The 25,787-nt window shown below is 41.9% G+C and overlaps 1 protein-coding gene across 1 annotated transcript in view; it reads left to right on the forward strand.

Moving 5' to 3' along the window:
- Positions 1 to 25,787, forward strand: part of syngap1b (synaptic Ras GTPase activating protein 1b) — a gene marked incomplete at its 3' end in the record, with an annotated part of 120,559 nt that overhangs the window by 13,334 nt on the left and 81,438 nt on the right. The window contains exon 2 of the mRNA XM_084557676.1: positions 6,109 to 6,214. Coding sequence (XP_084413802.1) covers positions 6,109 to 6,214 — 106 coding nt within the window. The remainder of the gene's footprint in view (positions 1 to 6,108; positions 6,215 to 25,787) is intronic.

The raw sequence follows: 25,787 nt of genomic DNA on the forward strand, positions 1-25,787 counted from the left end.
GTTGCGTTCAATGTTTATAGTCAGACATATCATTTTCCGGATTTGATTTATGTTATCAATAAAAAGTCTCCCAGTAGCTTTTAATTTTACTGAAGACATAGACTGGGGACGTTTATAATAGATAATATTAATCCAATCTGTGGGACTTAATGAAATTTTGTCATTTTAACCATAGACTGTATAAAAACAGGCGGCGGAACGTCTCCTCAAAAGTGAAGCCAAAGCAAGTAGAGCTCCCCCTGGTGGCTGGCTATAGTATAGGTCATAAGCTCCACCCCCTCCATGTTAGTGGATGGGACCTGAAAGTACACATCAAATACATTTTGAAAGATTTAAAGGATGGTTTCAGTCATTTTAGGTAGTTAATATAATGTTGATGTATGTTTGTTTCGTTATAATTATTTATTTGACGCTACAGAAACAGGATGTGTCATCGCAATGGCTACAAGTTGCCATGCCGACCGCTCTGTGAAGCAGTCCCGTGGGACTAAAAATAAGTACAGTGTATAATCCAGCATTTCCTTATAACAGGTGGAGGTAGAACAGAGCGCAGTGAGTCTGGCGGTAATGTGGGCGGGTCATCGGTAATGTGGCTCCAAGATGGCGCCGCCCATATCCCCGGGAAAGTAGCGTCAAGTTTGACCAATGCAAGGAAGTGGAGACGTCTTGTCCATATTTATATACAGTCTATGGTTCATACACAAGACATACAAATGATACTGAAAAAACATTGAAGTCCTTATATGCAAATATAATTTATGCAGATTCCACTGCCTCATGACACTCAGCCCAGTTTTTCCCAATTGCATATTCAGTATCTCTCAAATTTAACATAACTTTGAATCACAAATTTTCACTTTTTAGAGGCACTTTGTGTCCATTATAGTATCCCTCTGTGGGTGTCATGTGCCAGACATTTAGACAAAACTATTGTCAGTTAACTGCTATTTAACTAAAGTTAAATGTATGTATTTCTTATATATCAGTTTAGTATACGCCCCAGAGTGCAGCATGATTCATCAGCATTAAAATAAAATTTAAATAATTTTCCAGGAAGTTACAGACTCTATAATATTGTTATGCCTCCAAAGAGACTTTGTTTTGTCATTGTTGGGCCAGATACAGACCTATAGGTGATGTATAATGTAAGACATATGTAAAAACATCAAATGTGAGTTCTTGGACACTTTTAGAACATTAAAAATGTCTGATCTGGATTCCCAGAAGGCTATTATAGGATAAATAGCAGTAATACATCCTAAATGAAATCAGCCATCTTCATCTCGGGCGCTTTTCCTGCTGTGACATGTTTGACGTGATAAATGTCTGTTAATGGGGATGGCATTGTTAGAGGAAGCTCTGTGCTAGCTAACATTTAGCACGTTATATGACATATTGCAATTAGCCCGACATTGCCAGATTCAGTCCTCATCAGAATATGAGTCAGGTAGCACTCCATTTGGATTTCATTATAAGGCGTGTTTTTAAAAAATGCATTTAAATGGAAACAAATTCAACTCACAAGGTTCAGATGACATGGATTAATAAAGCCTGTCCAAACAATTTGATTGGCCCAGCAGACCTTTGCAGGAGTTTGGACCACGTTGGGACTCATAGTTTCATCTTATCACATACTGAATAGTTGCCCAGTACAACTTGGTATTTGAGCTTTCTGTAAATTCACGACAACCGGAAGATTGTTCTTCTAGTTTGCTGCAAACTTTATTTCAGTTCATCCAGTGATTAACGTCACAGACACCAACATGCTGGACCAGCACTGATGCAGTGGCTAACAGCTAGCAACGCTAAGAACTTGAATAATGGCTAAATGCACTAACAAAAACAGAGCTGAGTGGATTTACATATTGTACAGTGCACGCTCATTGCATCCACAAACAGGACTCACAGGAATGGATGCTGCTTAATATGTTTTTCATCGAGGAGGTTATACAGTAATATCATCACAGCAGGCAATATGTTCCCAGGAAGCGGCGCACTGCGGCGTCGCTTTGTGCTCTTTGGTTGTGGAGTAGAGAGTAATCGCATTGGCTTTTTGATTTATGATGCTTGTACCTGATTAAGTCGGATAAAGAGACTCATAAACAGAATCCTCGTTCTGTGATGTGAAGCATCTTCTTGCTCGGTCGGTCTAACTCGATTACTCCACTAGAGATGTGATAGAGTGTGTGCTTGTGTGTGTGTGTTTATGTGTGTGTGTGTTCCTCTCTCAGGTGTGATGCAACCCAACGCTGGTAGTGAAGAATATTAGAAGCTTGATGTTGTGCAGTGTCTGCATTCAGTTTTTACGCGCCCTCACTTTTAATGGACGCAGCACACTCCAAGTAGTTCACAAATTCAGGCAACTCCCACACACACACACACACACACACACACACACACAAACACACACACACTCCCTCTGCCAGTCTTTTATCTTAACAGAGCTCCTCTAGGATGAGTGGCACTCGGCTGTCTTGAGGGACATATGGCTCAGTGTGACCTGCCAGTGTCCTTCACTGTTGCTGGCTTTGCCCCAAAGCCCCCCCACACCCCCAGGCTGCACTATCATGCACTGTTCTCTGCAGTCAGTACCACCTTCTGACACTGGCTTTCTGTGTTCACACCAGAGCTCTTTGTACCCCAACGCTGCAGAGGCAGACACTTAACTCAATGAGACATCCTCAGAAGCACCAGTGTGTTGTATGAGAACAGAAATAAGGCTGCTCCTATAATTTCTATAGAATCCTTGAGTATGTCGGTAAAAAAAGGGGGGGGGGGGGGGCTGGAGACTCACATGCACACCTACGGCTTGTATAGAATAACCAATTAACCTGAAGCATGTCTTTGGACTGTGGGAGGAAGCTGGAGCACATGCAACTCCACACAGAAACAAACCCAGAACCTTCCTGGTCAGTGCTAACCACTACACCACTGTGCTGCCCCCTTTTTTTATATATATATTCATGCTTGAAATAATTATTCAACATTTATGAAAGCTGCAATAATTTCAATGATACTTTTGAACATTTTGGGTTCAAGCTGAAAAATACATCCACCCTGCACTCATTTTATAAGGCTCTAAAACTAATGTAGTCCTGCTGTCTAATGTACAACAGCTCAGACATAAATTGTGCCTTCTACTTGCACATGAATATGAACAGGGTTTTGGTAAAATCACATTTGGAAATTCAGAGGCATGTTTCAACAGATGCCTTTGCACACAACCAGACTGTCCTCCAAGCAATCAGAGCCATTTAGTTGTGAAAAAAAATTCAGATGACGTGCATGACTACGTCACTGTTACTCCTGTCCATCGCCATGTAATGCCCTGCCCACACAATTTGATTGGCTTTGCCAGAGCGTAATCAATTCCCAACGGAGAGACTCCAGACCAACTTCATTCAAGTAACTGCTTGTCCTCTGCAGTACTCTGGTAATGGGCAGGTTGGGTACAGTGGATTTATAAACCTGGATTTTTTAACAATAACACCAGTGTCCTCTTCTTCGCTGTGGTGTCCTGGGGAGGCAGCACTAAGGAGAAGGACACCTCACGGCTGGACAAGCTGATCCAGAAGGAGGACTCTATGGTAGGGACAGAGCTGGAATCCCTGACATCAGTGGCAGATGAAAGGACCTTGAACAATGTCCACCACCCTCTACAGGACACCAGGCAGAGAAGCTTGTTCAGTGACAGGCTGCTGTCTCTGTCCTGCTCCATGGACAGGCTGAAGAGGACGTTTGTCCCTCAGGACACAAGACTCTACAACGCCTCCCTGTGAGGAACCAGCTGGACTGTGGTCACTGATGATACTACTGTGTATTTTACACAGCATACTGTATATATCTATTAGGACTTTAATGCGTTAATTATGATTAATTAATTACAAACTGTGATTAAATGCATTAAAAAAAATTATGCATTTAATCACAGTTTGTATTCCAAACAACATGGAACATTTGTCAGTGCGCCATTTCCTGGTACACGGATTTCACTGATGCACACGTCAGAGCTCAGCTAACAGCTACCAGCACGTTGCTAGGACTGATAAAAGGCACATTTTATTTAAAAAAAACTACCTGATGGAAGCCTTGATAAAAGTGGAGTTTTGTGCAAATTGTGCAAAAAAAGAAAAAAGAAAAAAGAGTTTGCATACCACTGAACCTCTTCAACTATACGGTGCCATCTAAATGCAAAACATGCTGCAGAGAGCACAGAAACCGCCGGAGCTGTTAGCGCTAACAGTCCCGGTCGAGTACGGAGATGTGTCGGCAACCCGTACTGTTGGTTTTTTCTTTGTTTTAAAGTCAATACTGTTCTGAAAAAGTACTTAATGTACTTAAAATGGCACTTTAACTTTAGGTCTGTTTAGTTTTGGCCAGGGAGATCTTCTTTCTTTTTCTACTGTTTTTAATTGAAATGCAATTAAATGCATTTTTCCAGACATTAAAAGAGCTTGAGTTTACAATATTCATGTCACTAAAATCCATTTAAATTAAAGAATGTTGCTTTTTGGGCTAAACATTGTTATGCGATTAAAATGTGATTAATTGAGATTAATTAATTACAAAGCCTCTAATTAATTAGATAAATTTTTTTATCTCAAGTCCCAGCCCTAGTATCTATATAATATCTATCTAGATAGACTTAACTCATCTACAAGGGAAACTGTTGCTCAGTTGATTGAATTCTGTGATCTTTATTAACATTTACATTTCAAGTCATTTTCATCTGCTTTCCACTCCTGTTTTACCTCTGCTTTGGTCTCCACCACTTCTTTAAGCTCACACTCTAGTCTGCTAATGGACAGGTGAGGTACGGTCGGTTTATAAAGCTTCCGGCTCATGAAACAAGTCAGCAAAATGAGGCTAAAACTCAAAATACTCACAGCTTCTCAGATCCAGATCGGCTTGGTTCAACAGTCCAGAGCGTCACACTGCGTCTCACTGGGAGGAATCTCACCGTGGTTTTCCTGTTGTTGCTTTTTATTTCCGTGTGTATTTCTCTGCGTTGTGGGGCTCAGTGTCAACAAAGTACCGGCTCTGGTGTTCAGTCAGGATTTATAGGTCTGTACTTTACAGAGTGTAACTGAGATGTTTCAGGACCAGTGTCTCTGATTAGAGCGGCGGCATCTCCCATTTATTTCCCCTCAAGTCTCACTTTTATGAATTCAGGGACCGTGGGCCCAAACGTGGCAGCGTGAAATGTGGTTTATATATATATATATATATATATATATATATATATATATACATATACAGAGAGAGAGAGAGAGAGATTTTTCTTTTCGTTTTATTTTCAGTCGCTCCAAATCAAATGTCTATGGAGTGAAAAATGTTCAATGTTCAGTGTTCTGAACTTTCAACAGTATCTTTCCTCATTCTTTTTTGTATTTGCATTGTGCATATGTGCACCTTAAGCCATTAAAATGGTTTTTGAATTTAAATATGCTTTCTCTGTGTTTATTCTACATTAATTTGATGATTTTACATAAATAAATATTCATTATAAGCTTCAGTCTTAAGTAGAAAAATGCAATTAATTTATTGATAAATTAATTGCGATTAATTACAGAAATTTGTGCGATTAATTAGTTAATTTTTTTTAATCGATTGACAGCCCTACTAATATATCATTTAATAAACTTCTTTCTTGCTTTTGTTTCAGCTTAAAACTCTGATAACCGGGATGTTTGTTCGGAAATGTAACAATTAGTATGTATTAGTCATATTAACTTTAATGTTTTATTACTATTTTTTCTTAGTTTTGCTCTATTTTTCTTTTTGAATGTCTCAAATATTCACATGAGAAGTGAAGATGAAATCCAGAAGTAGACAGGATGAGGACAGGATTATTATTGTGTGATTATTGTACTTTATTATACTTAATTTTTCATCTTCACAATAAAAAATTGGAATATGTTTATGCTGCATTGTAGGTGCAAAACAAGTTCAGAATAAAAACTTAGCATGAACGCAGCAGTTCCTTGAAAACAACAAAGAGTTTTATCTGTGTGTTGATATTCTGCATCAAACTTTGCGGTACTTTTGCAGCAGTGTGTGTTTTCGTGCTGACCTTGTGCGCTCTCTCCCCCCCCCCGCCCCCCGCAGGTACACCCTTTGCTGATGCGCGAGAGGCGCTCAGAGTCTCACAGGAACAAGCTACTGCGACGGACAGTCAGCGTTCCTGTTGAGGGACGGCACCATCCCGAGATGGGTGAGCAGACAAAACCCTTTTAATTGTGAAATCAAGGTTTTTTTTGTGTGTGTTTGTGTTCCTGAAGCGATTTCGCTGTGAGTGACAGAGAATAGAAACTTCATTCTCTGAAAACCAAAAAAAATAAAACTTTTCCACATTCCAGCTGAGGCGTGTATGAGGCTTCAGCCGTCTCTTTGAGTGCAGCATTTCCTCTTCCACTGCAGTCTGGGGACGGTGACGGAAAGAGTGGAAACTTTGTAGTAAATAGTTCAGATGATACCCACATGATTTGACTGCTGAAGGCTTTTTATTGTGTGTGTGTGTGGATTTTGGAACCACTTTGGAAGGCATCTTTAGGAGGGAAAACAGGAGGGAGGGTTTTAAAGCTGTTTACCCAGACATCAAGTCATGTTCTAACTTTTTCAAGCGGCCTGTCTCTGTGTGAGCATTCCTGCGCCTCACCTTTACGCAACGTCTGCTGCTTCCTGGCAGTTTTGATTTTCAAAAACATTAGCACCTGTATTACTTAAGGTTGGGCTGCTCCTAATACGAGTATAGTTGCGTGGCAACAGAAGCGATGTAAAGCCCTGGGTATCCTTTGAGCCGTCACTCTCTCTGTTACTAGCAACGCTCACAGCAGCTCTCTGTATCCGAGCAGAGATGAAAGCGTCTCCTCTGATCAGCGCTTGAGGCCGTTGTTTTCTTTCAGACTTGCTCCTCTTTTGTCAGTTTGAGTGATTTGGAAGTTATCTTGCCTGGAAATGAAATGTATGCATTGATTACTTGATAATGGTTGCGTCTCCTTTGAGTTCTCAGTCTTTGCAAGTGATGAATGTTTGTCTCTTTGCACTTTTTTTTCTTTCTGTCTTTGTGCTTTAAACGCATAGACTGTATATAAATATGGACAACACGTTCCCACTTCCTTGCATTGGCCAAACTGATGTTATTTTCCCGGGGATATGGGTGGTGTCATCACTTAATACTCTACCTCCATCAGTTAAAAGGAAATGTTGGATTATACACTGTACTTATTTTAATTTTTTTTTTTTTACTACTACCGGACTGCTTTACAGCCAGTTGGCATGGCAACTTGTAGTCATCATGACGCCACATCCTGTTTCTGTAGTGTCAAATGACTAACTAAAAGTAAACTTATCAGAAAAATGAACATGCATCAACATTATATTAACTACTGTTGAAAAAAATAATTATTTGACGTGTACTTAAGTGTTTTAGTTTGGCCCAAGTCCCACCCACTAGCATGGGGGGGGGGGGGGGTGGGGGTGGGGGTGGAGCTTATTATCTTTACTACAGCCAGCCACCAGGGGGAGCTCTACTTGCTTTGACTTCACCTTTAAAGGAGCTGTTCTGCCGTCCATCTTTATACAATCTATGATTTAAACTTTTCTGACTCTTCTTTTGCTTCCACCTCTCAGTTTATAAATTACTTAAATTCTCCTCAGACTCGGGGAAACTGACCCTCAGATTCTCCGTCTCACTCAGCTGTTTTAAGTTCCTCCCTGGCGACGTCCTCCATCCATGATTCTACCGCCGCTGCCGCTTCTTTGCTGCCCAGCGGTGCTGAATCGACCGGATAAATGTTTTCCGTTGAGCGGCTGTCTGACCTAAAAGCGGTCAAGTGGTGACACACCAGTTGACGCGGTCCCGCTGCAGTTTGACATGTGCTGACGCTGCGGTCCTCGTTCGTGCTGCCCGTGTGTAAGCGTATTGCAAACACATTCACATATGTTGGTTTGCTGCACTACGGGCCACGATGCACTGACACCATCGCCGGGCCATATGTGGTGCCCACGCCCCAAAGAGCCGGGGGAGATTAATGGACTCCCAACAATTAGTAATTATCACAGACACAATAAAGCAAATGGACGCTGTCATAAGGCCACGCTCTGCAGGGAGTCATATGACCTACTTTATAAATTCCTTGACACATAACACTGAGCTGGTGATGGTCCAGTGAGGATGCTAATACTGTTTATGAATACATCATCTGTTCATTTTGAACTTACTTACTTTTTGCTCCCGGAAATAGATTATTAATATTACTACTGAAGGCCTAGTGTGTAGGAATTAGAGGGATTTAATATCATAAATGGAAATATAGCATTCATAGTCAAGCTGATTTTATTTAGCATATTTACAAACTATAAAAGATGGCTAAAGTGCTGTAGAATCAAAGATACAAACAACAGAAAACACAAGACAGTGAGGAGGAAATACTCATTTATAAAAGCTGCTCTTATATTGCTTTAAACTCCAAAGAATTAAAACAAAAAACAGGGAGTGTGTGGGCCACCCTAACATGCCTGGATCCTGGATCCATTTACTGATGTCTGTGCAAACACTAAATTCTTACAATTAATCCTAAAAGTGACCGGGAAGGAAGGCCAATGTTCTTGCGTTTAAATCCGAGCTGCAGCATTCTGCACTCAGCTGCAAGCGTCAGAGAAAGGCCTGGCTAACTGCAGTATAAAGGGAATTCCAGTAGTCCAGGCGGGACGAGATGAAAACGTGTGTAACCTTGTCGAAATCTTTAAAAGATGAAATAACTACACGGGGGAGCAGGTCGTCTTCCAGGTTTCTACAGTAGCCCAGAGCAGAAAAAATTCAAACACTGACTCTGCAGAAGGCCTCTGACTCCGTGTGAGGAACATTCAGTAGACAGTATGAAACTCAGGATGGTTTTATATCTTAGATCAGAATAGTAAAATTCACATATTTCTATGATGAGTGGACTAAATTTGGAATAAACTCATGATGTCAGTGGCTGTCAGAATCAGAATGAAAACGCCTCATGTAGCCACCTCAATCAGAACAGACTGATCTGATTAGAAGGAGTTTAAATGAGATAATAGAGAGGCGGTGTAAATCTTTAATAATCTGATCTCCTAATAACCAGAAAACTCTTGATCTGCTGGTTTCTCTCTGTTCCATTCTCTCTGAGCATGTTGGAGAAATCAGATGAGGAGTTTCCAGGAGGGACGGAAACATGGAGGTGGAAAAACGAGATGAACCAAGATGGAATCCATGTGGACAGAGATGATGGAGACGTGGAGACATCTCGGTTCATCTTCTTCTGCTCAATTAATTTTGGCAGTAAAGATTAAAATAATAAACATGACACACACACATCGATTAGCCACAACATTATGACCACTGACAGGAGAAGTAAATAACATTTAAACCATCTTGTGACAGTTCAGTGTTCTGCTGGGAAACTTCTGGACGTGGCATTCATTGGTGTGGATGTTACTTAGACATGTAGCACCCACCTAGACCAGACCAGGCACCCCCACCCCATAGCCATGACACCCCTTGATGGCAGCAGCCATCCCCAGCAGGATGCAACCACAAAAACGCTTTAGGGACAACTCAAAAAAACATGAAGAACAGCACAAGGTGTTGACCTGGCCTCCAAATTCACTAGATCCCAAATTGATCAAGTATCTGTGGGATGATCCACAGAAGCCCCTCCCCTCAAAGGCACCTCCACTAACACTACAGGACACCCTCAGAAGGCCCATGTCCATTCTCTGATGAGTCACCACAAGGGAGACCTACACAATATTTGGGAGGTGGTCATAATGTTATGCCTGTTCGGTGTATATTGTAGCCAGTGTCGGTAATTAGCATTAGACCCACGTTCTCCCCACTTAGCAACACATGACCACAGCATCTATTTATATCACGTCAGGGGCCATAACCGACGTCCAGACAACACCAACGAAGGGAAGGGCTGAGGTGGAGAGGTGAGACGTTCCGTGTCGTGCTGCTTCAACTTAAGTTTAATCATAAAACCATTAATTTCTTTACGAATTTATTACTACGAATTGTACACACCCGGTATCATGAACAGATTCCAAGAAGACGGCTGCTCATCATCTATTCATGTGCGACAACAACAATCTCAATCCACCGTTCATCTCAGTTCGTCAAGATTCAAGTCGTGTTCATCGTCACTCCCACATTCACTCGTTCATTCATTATCTGCATCCTCTTGTCCTCTAAATGGTCCAGGTCGCCAGTCCATCACAGGACTAACACACAAACAGACAAACGACCGTTCACACTCGCACCTACGGCCAATTTAGAATCACTAATTAACCTGTCAAGCATGTCTGTGGACTGTGGAAGGAAGTCGGAGCAGCCAGAGAAAACTCACAAACATTCAAGGCCCCAGCCAACCGGAACCGGCACAGTGGATTCAAAGCCAAAACTTTATTGCAAACCACCAAAAAACAAACAAACATGCAGATGTATAAAAGATTGTTTCTCCTTTTCCCATTTTGCTGCAGACAAGATTCAGACAACAACTGCTTCTACAACCACTGGCCTGTTATTTTTACTACTATAACTACTTCTGCAACAATATATTACAACACATACAGTAATACACTAAAGAAAACATAAATAGTTTTGTGTTTGACTTATAGCAGCTCCCCCTCAGAGCCCGGCATCTTCCATCTGCATTAAACATCTAACTGTGGTTGATTCATGCGTCTCCATTCTGTTAAAGAGTGATTTGCACATCGCTGTGAATCCATCGCACAGCTACAAAATAAATCCATTAATAATATTTAGTGTGGGCATGTTATTTCTACCTACACTGTACGTCAGTCGTGCAGGTCATGATGTATCCCAAAAAATAAAAGCTGAAAGCAACGGTAAATGGACTTGTACACTGTGCATTTAATCAGATAAATTTAGTGGCTCTAACTCAGTTTTTGTCAATTCGTTGTCTACACTTACTGTAAATAAGTTTGCAAAGATTTGGGATCGAAAAAACTGGGCTGACTTTTAAGTTCAATCGCCTTAGAAAAAGTAAACTTTTTGGATAAAGAACTTTTTTTCAACATTTGGTCATTCCACTTCCGCTTTCCATTATTTTACGAGAGTATCTAGCCCTCACAGTGTCTGCTGAGAAAAATTCTGGCCTTTGGATAAATATAGTTGATGACCCCTGGTGTAGAGTTTCTCAAAGACGTTTCATCCAAGAAGCTTCTTCAGCTCTAAAAACTTGCATGATTAGTGTCCGACGGGATACCGATCTGTAGTTACTGACAGCCCCGTTATGTTATGTGACCGTTTTCCTTCTCTTTAACTCCAGTCGTTTTTGATATTGAACTCAATTTTACAAGTTAAAGTTAAAAATTGAACTCAAAGTTCAACTGAGTCTCAAGTTTTGAGATGAAAACATAGTCAGTACAAAGATGGATGGTGAAACTGCTTCTCCAAAGCAAGTAGAGCTCCCACTGGTGGCTGGCTGCAGTATATGTAATAAGCCCCTCCTCCTCCATGTTAGTGGATGGGACTTGGGCTAAACTAAAACACTAAAGTACATATCAAATAAAAAAAATTTCAGTGATGGTTTCTGTCATTTTAGGTAGTTGTGCTGCATTGCAGAAAGCTGGGATGTCAGATTTATCCCACTTGGAGGGCACTAGATGCGACCTCAAAGCGTTCCAGGAGAACGAAGTTGAACATAAACAGCAAACATGGCCGACTGCGATAAGATAATGTTTGTTTTGTTTCTGAAGTTTTTGAGGTCTTCCAAAGTTTTTCCACCAGCAATAGTAATATACTTCTCTCTAACGGTAGATGCTCAACAAACCTCTCTTTTTGTCAGACTCATTCGTTGTTTTTTTCTTTTATCGTCAGGCTACACTTCACCTAATAACTTTATGCAGTGAGATTATAGCTCCAACTTGGCTAGCAGGACCTCCAGCTCTAAGTGGCATTCCAGAGCACTTTTTCTCTAGTAGGAGGTCTGAAATTTCAGTGGCTGGCATGGCGATCCAACATTTTTTTGTAACTGGTAGAGGTAGAGCCACGTGACTCCACCCTTGGACCATAGCACTGATCGGACTCTGGCTCCAAAGTCGCAAGATGAGTCGCAAAGAGAGGAAGTGGAGATGTGTTGTGCATATTTAGATACAGTCAAAACTTGAAAAAAAGCAATGGTGGAGGAAGTTGAAGCAGCCAGAGAAAACTCAGAGTAAACATTATTAATGGATTTATTTTGTAGCTGTGCGATGGATTTACAGCGACGTGCAAATCACTCCTCACCGGACACGGATGAATGGAGACGTATGAACCAGCCACAGTTAGATGTTTAATGCAGATGGAAGATGCCGGGCTCTGAGGTGGAGCCGCTATAAGTCAAACACACAACAACTCTTCTGTTGCTGTCATTCAGTCACATTCATTTCTCTCTTTTCATTCACTTTGGAGAACTTCTTATGTCGAAGAGGCAATTAACGTGTAATGAAGACATTAATTTCGCTGGGTAATTATGGAGCAGCATAAGCATTTTAATGCTGATGCAGGGTTTAATTAACGTGTTAAGATGGCGACGAGGAAAACTAGAATAAAAACTGTTTATTTCATGTGTCTTTGCAAACAACTCACTAATAATTCCCTTATTAATAAAAGATCTATTAGAACATATCGTACACACCAGTAAGCTCTTGATATATGCACTGAAAGTTTTTTTGATGATGCTAAATTTAATAATCTTCCAATAATTACTGATATTCTCGTGTGATTTTAGCTCTGACGCTTGGCTTAAACTTGGCAAGGATTCCCTCAAAAGTAGCCATTAAAGAGACGTGGCAAAGATTAATTGTGCAGAATATTTTACAGATCAACAATAGTGATTATCATAAAAGACGACAGTAATATTCTCTGCTGATATAATATTGTAATGAAAGGATCGGGACGGTCCGATGTGAGCTGACATTTATTTCCCAGCTAATTTGAGGAACAGTCGTCCACGCAGTCGTGTTGTCATAGTCAGATGCATCATGGGCAAACAAAAAGCTTTCCTCTCTCTTATTAACCTCTCCAGAATGTGCTGCGATAATCCCCATTAATGAATTTGGCCTTTTAATGTATCGTGTTCGAATAACGTAAATTGACTTCATCTGAGTCCGCTCTGCCTCTGAGAGAAACCTTATTATCTGAATGACTGAGCCCCAGGCAGGAGAAAAATAAAAAATAAAAAAGAAGAAGAAGAAGCGGGGTGGTTAGGAACTTCAGTTGAACAGAGTTTTAACCGACAGTGGTTAAAGCGTGAGGCGGTTCTGCTCACGTCGTCCTTCAGATCTCATTTATTCCTTTAACCATCGCAGCTTAGTCGACTATTGTGATGAAGGAGGCTCGTCTAAGGACTTGTTCCTCGTGTGACCATCATGCAGTACTTCATGCTCATAGATTTCTCTTTCAAGATTCATACAGTATGTACACCGATCAGGCATAACATTATGACCACCTTCCTAATATTGTGCAGGTCTCCCTTGTGGTGACTCATCAGAGAATGGACATGGGCCTTCTGAGGGTGTCCTGTGGTGTCTGGTAACAGGATGTTGTTAATGGGGGGGGCTTTTATGGGGAGGGCCCTCTGTGGATCATCCCACAGATACTTGATCAGTTTGGGATCTAGTGAATTTGGAGGCCAGGTCAACACCTTGTGCTGTTCTTCATGTTTTTTTTTTTTTAGTTGTTCCTAAAGTGTTTTTGTGTGTGTGTCTGTGTCAGGCTGCATCCTGCTGGGGATGGCTGCTGCCATCAAGGAGTGTCATTGCTATGGGGTGGGGGTGCCTGGTCTGGTCTAGGTGGGTGCTACATGTCTAAGTAACATCCACACCAATGAATGCCAGGTCCAAAAGTTTCCCAGCAGAACACTGAACTGTCACAAGATGGTTTTAATGTTATGTACTTCTCCTGTCAGTGGTCATAATGTTGTGGCTGATTGGTGTCAGTAACTCCTCTTCAACCTTTGCTGTGTCTTACTCCATTCCCACCCCGCTCCACAGGCCTGACACTATCCCCCTCCTCTCACCCACTCAGTAAGGCCCACGGGAAACGAGCTCCCTCCCCCCAAAAAAACAATGATGCAGTAATTTAAAGACAGCAAACACAAATCACATACCAATAAACGAATAGAAAAAAAAAGGTGTTAGACTTTTCACAGTTGTTGGTGTCGAGGCAGGCAGGCAGGCGTCGTGAGTCATTCCAATCTGTCATCTCAGGACGATTAAGACAAAGGAATATGGATGATTCTTTCCTCCAAATGACAAATGAACTTCTCTCGTTTGTGCGTTTGAAGGGAAAGTTTTGTCTTCGTCGCTGAAACACACTCAACGCCTCGATGTCGGCTTTAAATGTTATGTCATCGGATGAAATGAGTAACATTCATGTTTATACTTCTGCATTTGGGCAACACAGAACGTACGCCTTATCATCGTTGCATTGTTGTATAATTTGGCTCCCAGTCGGTGACTAGTCAGCTGTGTTGACTTTCTCTGTGTCCTTTAAACTACGGGACTGGAGCTAATGAAGACCAGTTACTTTGGTAACGCCATATAATAACCGCACACTGTGATGCATTCATAAAACACTTCATGCATCATTTATAAAGCGTCTCTCCTACATTAATACATTAATTAACGTTTACAGACAGAGCTGTAGAATAACCTGTTACATCTGCATTGCTGTTATAGTAGGATGTTATAAATGCAGTTATAAATGCTTTATTACTAATTCATAAACATCTCTACAACTTGTCTAATAATTATACTTTCATACTTTACTAATGATCAGTTCATCATTTATAAATTACATATTAAAGTATTTACCAACTAGTTATTAAGGAGTTATCAGTGGTTCATTTAGAAAGTGTAAGTAATTGATTAACAAACCATTGTATGTACATTTATACATCTTATTATTGGGTGGATGGAGATGACTTAAGGATGCGGGCAGGAATGTTTATGTGGGGATTAGGAAGTATGATTTTATAGGTAATGCGGAATTTAACAGGAAGCCAGTGGAGTTGCTGCAGGACAGGTGTTATGTGACTCATGGAGGGGGTTCTGGTGATGACAGAGTTTTGAACCAGTTTCAGTTTATGAATGGACTTGTCCGGTAAACCAAATAAGAAGGAGTTGCAGTAGTCCAGATGGGACGTGACCAGGCTGTGGACCAGAGTTGCAGTATTGTCGGGTGAGAGGGATGGATGGAGACGGGAGATATTGCGCAGGTGGAAATAGGCTGAATGGGTGATATTGTTAATATGATATTGGAATGAGAGAGTGTTATCTGGGGGATTGTCAATCTGAATGGAGAAGCTGTTTATTTTAGATGGATTTGTGGATTTGGTGCCAATGAAAAGCTACTGTTAAGTTTGAGGAAGTTGATGGTGAACCGGGTTCTGATTTCCTGTTGACAGTCAGGGAGGTATGACAGGTGGAATTGGGTTCGGTGGACAGGTAGAGCTGGGTGTCATCCGCATAAGAGTGGAAATGAATATTGTACCTATGAAATATCTGGCCAAGGGGCATGAGGTAGATGATAAATAAAAGGGGCCCAAGAACAGAGCCTTGGGGAACACCAGAGGAGAGGGGGGATGGGTTAGATGTAAATGTTTTATGAAAATAGTTCACTAACAACCACTAAATGTTTTATAACCACCACCATATTATAAACCATCTATTAACTCAGTAACTATTACTACATGTGTAAATGATCAGATGTATTCATGTATATTTAAATACTTTTTAATTAATCCTGTACTTACACTTTCTAAATCAACTTATGAACCTATAATAACTTATTATTATTATTATTTATAAAGCATATGAACTGATTAGTCTATTCATGTCGGAGTGATGCTTTATGAATGATGAATGGAGTATTTACTAATGCTTCATAGTCTGCAGTTATTATAAAACGTTACCGTTACTTTACAGCAAAGGAACAGGAGGATTTGTGCGTGGATGGTGTGTAGGAGGCTTGTGCGTGTCCATCCAGTCCCTCTGAGACATGGACGAGGAAATACAATTTGAACCGATCAGAGTTGTTTTGGTCTTTCCTTCAGTCTGGTGAAACAGTGGAGACTGGGACACGTTGTCAGTCACTTTGACTGAAATAACTGCAATGCAGAAAACTGAGAGGACGTCTGAGTGAAGTAGTGTTGTGTGGAGACGGCAGAACCGGGGAAAATTATCTGTGCAAGGAGATGAGTTCATATGTGTATTTCATGGCACAGTTTATTAGATGAAACTGCGTTCATAGGCCGGCTAGCCTCTATGTCAGGTCTGGATCAGGAGGCACAAACAGCAGTAGAGTAGAATACTTGGTGAGCGAGAAGTGAATTATTTTGTCGACTTTACTGCTTCTGTCTGCTCTGAAACTGATTATTAAATCGCTCACGCCCCCTGAGTTTAAGCATCTGGTATTGACAGTCCAGAGCTGTATGGGGTAACCTGAATTTTCCAGCAGCTGTGCGAGTCCGTCTTACTCTCACTGCATATGAGATCTAAAGCTATGGTGTTTCAGCTGTCTGCAGTCCCCATGGATCGTAGCCAAGCTTGTAAAGTAGTACAAAAGTAGCCGTATTTTAAACTGTATTTTGCAGCACGGCCAGCCGTTACAGTGGAGCTAAACAGATTTATTTGCTCTGAGATCTTTTCACGGCTGCTTCTCCAGATGTCTTGACTCGTTTCTTCCTCTGCCAACGCGCGATACTTTTGTCTTGCGTCACTTTTAGACTGACGTATTCATGCGCGTGTCTGTGTGGAAACCTGTCCTCCGTCTTCTTATTTGTTGCTTTGTCTGTGGTTTAACATTTAGCTCATTAAATCTAGTTGACAGCCTTGATACCTAGAATGAAAGCAGTGACACATGAGAGAAGGCATGAAATTGAAATGCCACCGATCCTGCATCCCAACTGACGACGCTCCCAACACCGAGCCGCGCTGCTCTCACAGTGCTCCCAGTCTTACCATGAATTCACTTGCATATTTCAGGGTTCATTTGATTGCATGAGCGAGCCTTATATTCTCTTAGACCCGGGGCCTTGATTTGGGACACTTTGCCACAGCTGACCTTTAGGTAGCAGCCTGCACAATTCTTCTCCTCTTCCATCATCACTTGAAAGACCTGCCAACCTGAAATGAGCTCGCTGCCGTGGATTTTAAGGTCCTCTGAGAGCCATGACGAGCTGTCGGGCTCTGAGGGCTGTTAATACATTTTAATTCTGCTCTGAGCACACTCACAAAAAACTCTTGATTCTTTTAATCACCGGATCCAGGATAATCGGCCGAGGGACATTTTTATATTTCACTACTTACATCTACCTTTTTATCATGAAAATGCGAAGAAGAAAGAAGTTCAGAAATTACCTCACAGCCTCTTGCTGTATAATGAAAACCATCATAATTAGCTGCTCCAGTGTTTCTTCAAGGCTTCACTGAGAGGGTTATGGCAGCAGAAGTGTTTTACGTCAGAGTGAGCTGGAGCGGCGGTGTTACCCTGCAGCCTGACACTTTATGAACCCTCTGTTGCTGGGAGAAAGTGAACCCCCCCCCTCAAAAAAGAGAAAGAAAGAAAGCCGTCTGTGTGTTTGAGGAGATTTGCTGAATCATCTGCCTGTCTTGCCTTTGGAGCTGCGAACGAATACAAATGGTCCGCTACAGCGTTGTGTTGGAGGTTTGATGGACACGGACACAGAGGCCTCCTGCAAATGAGCTGCGGCGCTTGTTTAAAAGCTTCATGTTCACTGGGCCGGATCAATAGACCGTCTGAGTAATGCTGCACTTTGCTTTTTGCGCGAATTGAATATTTCGACGAGCTGCATATTTTAGCTTATGCAAACAGTGACTCATTATCATAGCGCGAGTGATTGAAAGTTGGCTCTTGGAAGTTGTCGGAGAATATTCCCGGAGGGATGGTGCCAAACTGGGTTTAAATGAAATCAAAGTCGTTGTTTAACTTGGAAATGAAACATGAGGCGTTTGTCTCTTCTTAAACTTATTTATTCTTGGTCACAACAAATGAACTTTCTGGTATTTTCATCTCCTGCTCTGTATGTTTGTGTGTGACAGTGTCAGACAGCTGGTTTGATTCAGGTTGAAATATCTTGGTTGAATCTTCATTCCCCGTAGCGACATCATCTTTCTTATAGTTCTTAATGATATTCACAGACACTGACAAACCCTCCATTATTTCACCCGTAGCTTTCCAGAAGAGTGGCCTCCAGCCGCCACCATTTTGTCAATGTCCAGCTAACTCCAGGCTAATTCGAAAAATGATGCCGGTGCAGACGGTCACTTGTCACAGACTGGATGCATGATTAAGCCTTAAACGTGAATGACTTTATGCCTTTCCTTTAAACAAGTGAGTTGCATTAAATTTTCATTCTCCCTTCATAATGTTGACGTGAGTGGAGATTTTAGACTTTTTGACTTGCTTTTGGAGCCTCGAGTGGTCAACAGAGGAACTGCAGTTTCTATCACTTCCACGTTAGGTTGAAGCTGCATCTCTAACTACTACTGCACAGCTCCCCCTCCATATTAGTGTGACTTTATAACATATTGACTTTATATTGATTTTAGTGCCTGTGGCTCAGTGACTCTGTCCACAAACCAGAGGGTTAGCCGTTTAATCCCTGGTGATCCCCAGTGACTAACGACTGAACCAGTCACTATGACTTTAACCCTTCATGGGGCGATATTTGGTAACTTCAGCACACATTTTAAATTATGTCTCTGTCCCTGGGTTTTCACTCAGCCAATCAGTGAAGATCAAAGCAACGTTCTCAGGTCAAATGTGGCCTGCAGGGTCCACCTCCGCATGAACGCTGAGCGTAACAGCTTCATTAAGTACCATGATTAAGTGTCCTAATGTCGTCTAATGTGATAATGTGTTTGTTGACAAGTGCCTGAATCAGCACTTATGTTCTAATGGTCTAAATCATAGACTGTATATAAATATGGACAATGTGTCGCCACTTCCTTGCACCTACAACTGACACTTGAACATGCATCAGCATTATATTAACTAATTATATTAACTGTGTATTTCTGCTGTAAAGTTGGACAATTTAACATAAAGGTCTAAAGCAGACGTCTCCAACAGAGGGTCCGCAACCCCCAGGGGGTCCTCGGAGGTACTGCAGGGGGGTCGCAAAAGTTTTGGTTGACGAGACATTTTTTTTTATATTCCCCCCGCAATTTTTTCCACAAATTTAAATGTCTTTAAAGACACATATACATAAATAGGGGGTCCCCGCTCCATCTCTCCATCAGTTTGGGGGTCCCTGGCCTGGAAAACGTTGAAGACCCCTGGTCTAAAGGGATCAACTCGCTTTTGGAGCCTCATGTGGTCAGCAGAGGAACTGCAGTTTCTGGCACTTCCTTGTTAGATTGCTGCTTGAGTATCTGAAGCATCAACCTCAGCTCCACTTTATTGTAAATTAACACTCTAAACTAAAGTAGTGGAGATAAAAAAAAAAAACATTAAAGTTGTTAATGAGGTAACATATAGCAGCGTCTTCTCTGTGAATGTCCGCATGCAGCCAATCATTTTTTATTATGCACTGACCGCATATGTACCAGAAAAGTAGCCGAGACGCTTGCATCCACATCAATTTTCAGTCTTTGACTTTCTCTTTCTGTCCAGCCGAACACAAATAGATAAATTAGCTCCTCTTCTTGGTGTCAGGAGGTCACCATCAGGTTTTCTTGTGTGCATCTGAGACACAGTTTACATGCTCCTTACTGCAATATATATGCAAGCACATGCAAGTCTGTTGTACAGTAATGGAAATGGAAATGAGACGTGAGCTCTCATCCAGACAGCTGATTCTGATCTACAGACGTCTGCTGATTTGAGTTGGAGAATTAATGCATGACAACTTTATATACATTCACTGACTTGTTGTAGAAGACCTCACAACTTTTCTCCACCTGAAACATGAAAAGCTTAACGCTCAGAATCAAGTACATGCAACCAGGTAAACATCGGATCTCCATCAGTTCTTTCTTGAGTTTGCTCACAGCTGGCAGCAAGTGAGCCGATAAGGCAGGACGCTCTTCCTAAGGCCATGCGTTAAGATTTCTGTGCAGAGCTCTATGTAAATGGAATGATTATATAACATGACGAGTCTGTCTGAGTGGTACACCCCGTGGGCTGGTGTGATATAACGGTCAGCTATATAATCACACCTTAGCAACATGCAGACAGAGAAAAATAGCGATATGAAGCTGAGCGAGGCCGGTCTGGTTTCTGAGTGACAGCTGGCCACCAGCTCAGAGCAGACAAGGGGTCCTCAGCTCTCCGCCAGTTCTTCCCCGGCTTCGGGTGTGGTTGTCGGCTTATATGCACACTCTCACACAGCATCCCGTTAGCTCTGAAGTCCGTGGGGACTGTTTCTATCTGCCACTGAATGATGAGAGGATGTTAAGCCTCTGTGAAAGGGTTACTCACCAAACACTGCTTTACGTCAAGGTGTTTGAAGCAGATGATTCCAAACCCGTCAACTTGTCGGCGTTTGATATGTTCAGGCTGGAAGCAACATTAGTCTCTGTTTACTGTATCTATGGTGTTGATGGTCTTTCACACCGATCAGCCACAACATTAAAACCACTGACAGGAGAAGTGAATAACATTGACCATCTTGGGACAATTCAGTGTTCTACTGGGAAACTTTAGGACCTGGCATTCATTGGTGTAGACATGTAGCACCTACATTGGCCAGATCTTTGTCTTTAGTTCTTTCTATGTAAAACCTCTGTTGTTCTACATTCATGTTTCTGTTTGTGCAGTTTGATCAGATTTCGCTGACATTACCAGCAGAATAAGCTGCTAACAGTCCCACCACTGTCCACACATTCTGCTCCAAATCCCGACTGGTGCACATCCAACCAGCAGGTCAAAACAAAAAGCAGTGTCAGGGTCTTTAAAGCAGTTCACTTAGATGTTCTTGTAAATAAGAGAGTAAATATTTACAGCATGCCCTGAAACCCAAGCTCCACTCTCCGTCCTCTTCACTGATGACCTTTTGACCCGTCTGGTCATCTTCAGGCCAACGCTCAAGAGCCTTTAAAAGTTTCATCGATGCAGAAACTCCAAGCTCTCCTGTTCTGCATAAATATGCTGCGCCTGACAGCAATGCCTAAAATGAATATTTATTGCGTATTTATTTATTTAAATCTTCTCCGGACCCCCTGCTGGCTTTTTTTCATTAATAAAGTCAGAAGTGAATGAATATGATATGACTTTATATTTATCACAGTCAGCTTCTGCAGATGCATTTGTGTGCACGTGTGTTGCAGACAATGCAGACGTGCCAGTGTACTGTAGGGTGCAGATAAACATGCCTTGTTTGAGGTTTTACACAGTGGGAGTAGTTACATCCTTCTAAGGTATGTTTTTCAGAAGTGTCACAGTATACACCAATCAGGCATAACATTATGACCTAATATTGTGCAGGTCTCCCTTGTGGTGACTCATCAGAAAATGGACATGGGCCTTCTGAGGGTGTCTTGTGGTGTTAGTGGGGGGGCTTTGAGAGGAGGGGCCTCTGTGGATCATCCCAGAGATACTTGATCAGTTTGGGATCTAGTGAATTTGGAGGCCAGGTCAACACCTTGTGCTGTTCTTCATGTTTTTTTTAGTTGTTCCTAAAGTGTTTTTGTGTGTGTGTCTGTGTCAGGCTGCATCCTGCTGGGGATGGCTGCTGCCATCAAGGAGTGTCATTGCTATGGGGTGGGGGTGCCCGGTCTGGTCTAGGTGGGTGCTACATGTCTAAGTAACATCCACACCAATGAATGCCAGATCCAGAAGTTTCCCAGCAGAACATTGAACTGTCACAAGATGGTCAATGTTATTCACTTCTCCTGTCAGTGGTTTTAATGCTGTGGCTGATCGGTGTACATTATTACATATGCTTATTTTTTGGGCCAAATTGCTTTTTTAAAATCTGTTCAGTCATCTGATCACCTGTTTCTTGCCTTGTCTCTCTCGTTGTAATGTTGGTAGCAATGATTACCTGAAGTTATAATAAAGCAGAATGATCCTTTGAGTTGAGTTGTCTATGCAGGCAATCCAACACTATAAAAAGTTTTATTTCAACCATTTGCTCAGGTAGTACCTTCCACTTGGTCATTAAAACGTCTTAATCGCTTTCCGACATCAGCCGGGCCAGACAGCAGGCTGTACTTCCTTACTTCACATACGCCGCATCAAACCACATCACATTCATTTGACGGTTTCCCCTGGGGTGGTATTAAGAAGAACAGGCACATCTGCATGTATTCTGCTGGGAAATAAAAAACTCTTCTACAGCTGTTTGATACATCAAAACACCCCAGGACTCAGACTCGTCTGCATCACGCTCTCCCCAGCAGCACCTCCAGACAGCGTGGCAGTCATTCTCTCACCGCAGTGTGCTTCTTCTGCTTTTTTCTTTTTCAATTTGACTGAGCGCATGTGCTCCGTGACACCCTTCTTCACACCGAGTCACACACGTTCACACCTGGCAGATATCCAGAGCAACCCGTTTTTACTATCGCGCACTTCACAGCACTTCAAGAGTTTTTTTAGGGTGAAGTGTTATGTTTAAACTTGTTTCAGCAGCAGCGGCAGGTGGGAGAGTAATTCACTCGCGGCCCTGCTTTTACCCAGGTAGTTCTGGGTAATGTGGAAATGTGCACCGGTGGTGTGGTACGGCCTCTTGACTGCCTCTGGATGTAGCACCACAGAATCATTCTGCCAACTTGTTTGCCACAGTTGTAATCACAGTATGTCTGTAATGTTCCCCATCAACACGTATTAGACTCATTAAACAGAAATAGCTTCGTAATGTTTCCCCGTCAACGCACGTTAGGCTGCACTAAACAAATATAAATAAACGAGCTGAAACATGCCGAAGCAGCTAAGAGAGCTGCACCTCAGCACGAGGGAAAGTGTTGTAGGCAGGTTAGATTTCTGCGTCAATTTGACACGCTACGGCGACAGAGCAGAGCGGACTTTAACGAAAACAAAACTTGAGAAAGATCAGGAGGAGCTGGCTGGCGAAAAAGGCTGGAGCGTGGGCTGCACTTGGAGCAAACAAAAAGACGCAGGTTAATCGGATTGTGCACGAAGGAAACATGCTGAAAGACAATAGCTGGTTCTCATGTTAGTACCACGTGGGTAAACTGAAGAACTTGGCGATGAGCGGGAGAGTGTAAAGTCCTTAAGTAGGGTTCAGTTTGATTGGATGATGAGAAGCAGGTGAGATGGCAGCCCTGCCCCAGCTTAACAACCAGCAACAGCTCAATTCTAAGCACCTGAGGCAAAAAAAAGAAACCAAACAAACACAAAAGCAAAGCAATAGAGGACGACAAGTCATCTCTTAACGTTAGCGCTGTAGCCTGACGTGCATCTCCCCAGAAATGTAACTATGCGTCACAGCAATTTTGACGGTAAGAGCTGTGATTGGTCCACTTGGTAGTAGCGTGTTTCCTCTTTAGTATTTCCAGCTGCTTCTCCATCTCTGCAATGTTTGAACTGATGGTTTTGGATCAATAAAGATGGAAGACATGGAGGAAAGGTTAACTGAGGAGGTTACAAACATTTGTACGACTCGTCTTTCAGTTGCTATCGTTGAAAGTGAAGCAGGAAGTAGAAAAAAAACAGCTCAGACCAGTGTTTGGGTGGCGTTTTTACAGAGTGAGCCAGACTGATGAGTGCACAGAGTTGGGTTACTGTGTCTATGTCCCGCAGAACTCTAACTGAGCCTTTAGTATTTAGTTCACCTTGTACCATTTTTAAAAAGTTGTTGAAGGATTGCTGAATTGTCTGAAGGATGTGCAGTCATGGGTGGAGGCAAACGTCCTTAAACTAAACAAAAACAAAACTGAAATTATATTGTTTGGACTCCCAGTTCTCTTAGATGGTTTTGACAGCACCATCGGTCCTCTAGCCTCCTACTGTCACCCAGATTGTTGACTCCACCTTTAAATTTGACAAGCAGATTAGTTTAGTAGTCAAGACGTGCTTTTTTAAATTAAGACTTCCTGAACATGATTTTGAGAGGATAATCCACACTTTTATTGCCTCTCATTTAGACTACTGTAACTCTCTCTACATCGGGCTGGACCAGTTATCAGTACGCCGCCTGCAGGCTGCACAGAATGCAGCAGCTCGTCTTTTAACTGGGAACAAACAACAAGATCACATTACACCGGTGCTGGCATCCCTACACTGGCTTCCAGTCCATTTTAGGATTCATTGTAAAATTTTACTACTAATTCTTAAGAGTCTTAACGGCCGGGCACCATCTTACCTGTCTGAACTACTTCGTCGCCACACTCCAAACAGACCAGCTGCTACTGGACTTCCCCCAGACGAAGGCTCAGAAACAGGGGCCATAAAGCCTTTTTGGTGGTGGCCCCCAAACCCTGGAACAGCCGACCTTTTATATCAAAGCTGCTCCCAGAGTTTGGAGCATTTTCAATCATTGATGAAAACCCACTTCTTCTCGCTGGCCTTCAGTCCAAGTTGAGCAGGATCTCTTGGATTTTATTTTGCTAACACAGTTTTTTAATGGACAGTTTTACTTGTGGTTTGTTTTACTGCTTATTGTTGATTTATTTATATTGTTCTGCTTGTACAGGGCTTTGGTTCGAATGAGGTTGTTTTTAAATGTGCTTTAAAAATAAACTTTGACTTGATTATTAATGGTGCGCCACAGCTTTTCAGTTTAGGATTGGTTTCTCTTGTGTTACTAAATAAGATCTGATGGTGATTTAAATGTGCTGCATGTCTAGAAATTCTTCTGATGAGCATCAAATAACAGCACGCGTGTGTTTTTGTCCTGCAAGAGAAAGATATTACATATTAAACAGATCAGACTGAGTTATGGAAGTCAGTAGAAGATTAAAGAATATATAAATATATACTTTAGAGATTATTTTATAAACAGAAAGGAATATAATAATGTAGTAGTTTAAGTAAACTAGCTGGAAAACATGAACATCTGTACACGCGTTTGCATTAATCCAACAGAGGAGATGCAAGAGGAGAAGTCAGGGTATCACTAAGGACAGAGGGATTCATCGTCTGTCCACCATGAATGTCTGACCTAAATATTTAATGTGCATTAAATGATGCCTGATACGTGCAAATGCTCATCATCTTGTGGTGCAAGAGAGAAAGTAAAGGGATCGCTAACGTCCTGTGTGCACCGTGAATGTCTGCACTAAATTCCATGTCCATCGAGCCAGTAGTTTTTTGTCCTATTTTACTAAAAGCCAAAAAGGTCTGCCTCATATTAATGAGAGAGGAAAAGGTAGTATGAATTATCCTTTGGGAACCGCGAATGTCTGGGTAAACGTTCACGTCAATCTCTTACGTAGACGTTGAGATTTTTTTGACTTGATAAATGAAAAAAATTTATCTGCTTTTGGTGCTAAAGAGAAAGTCAGAGGATCACCAAACTTATTAATTCTCGGGGGACCCTGAATGTCTGTATGACCCCTCAGTAAATCCAATAACTGCTTTAATATTTCAGCTTAAACCAAAGAAGTTGACGAATTGACCGTCAGGGCGAAAACATCACTGTCGTCGTTTGAGCTAAGACGGTTCAGGGTGAGGGCAGTCGGCCTCTGAATTCAATTACATTTTAGTCTACAGCTGATCCGTGTGCTGCAGCATGAACACAGATTAAATATATAAGCACTGGACACTGATGTAAGACATAGCTTCAGTTCATGTCTCTTTGTAGCGCGGCCGCCCTGCCCCCCGT

The sequence above is a fragment of the Chelon labrosus genome (assembly GCF_963514085.1).
Source record: "Chelon labrosus genome assembly, chromosome: 12".
Classification (NCBI taxonomy): Eukaryota; Metazoa; Chordata; class Actinopteri; order Mugiliformes; family Mugilidae; genus Chelon; species Chelon labrosus.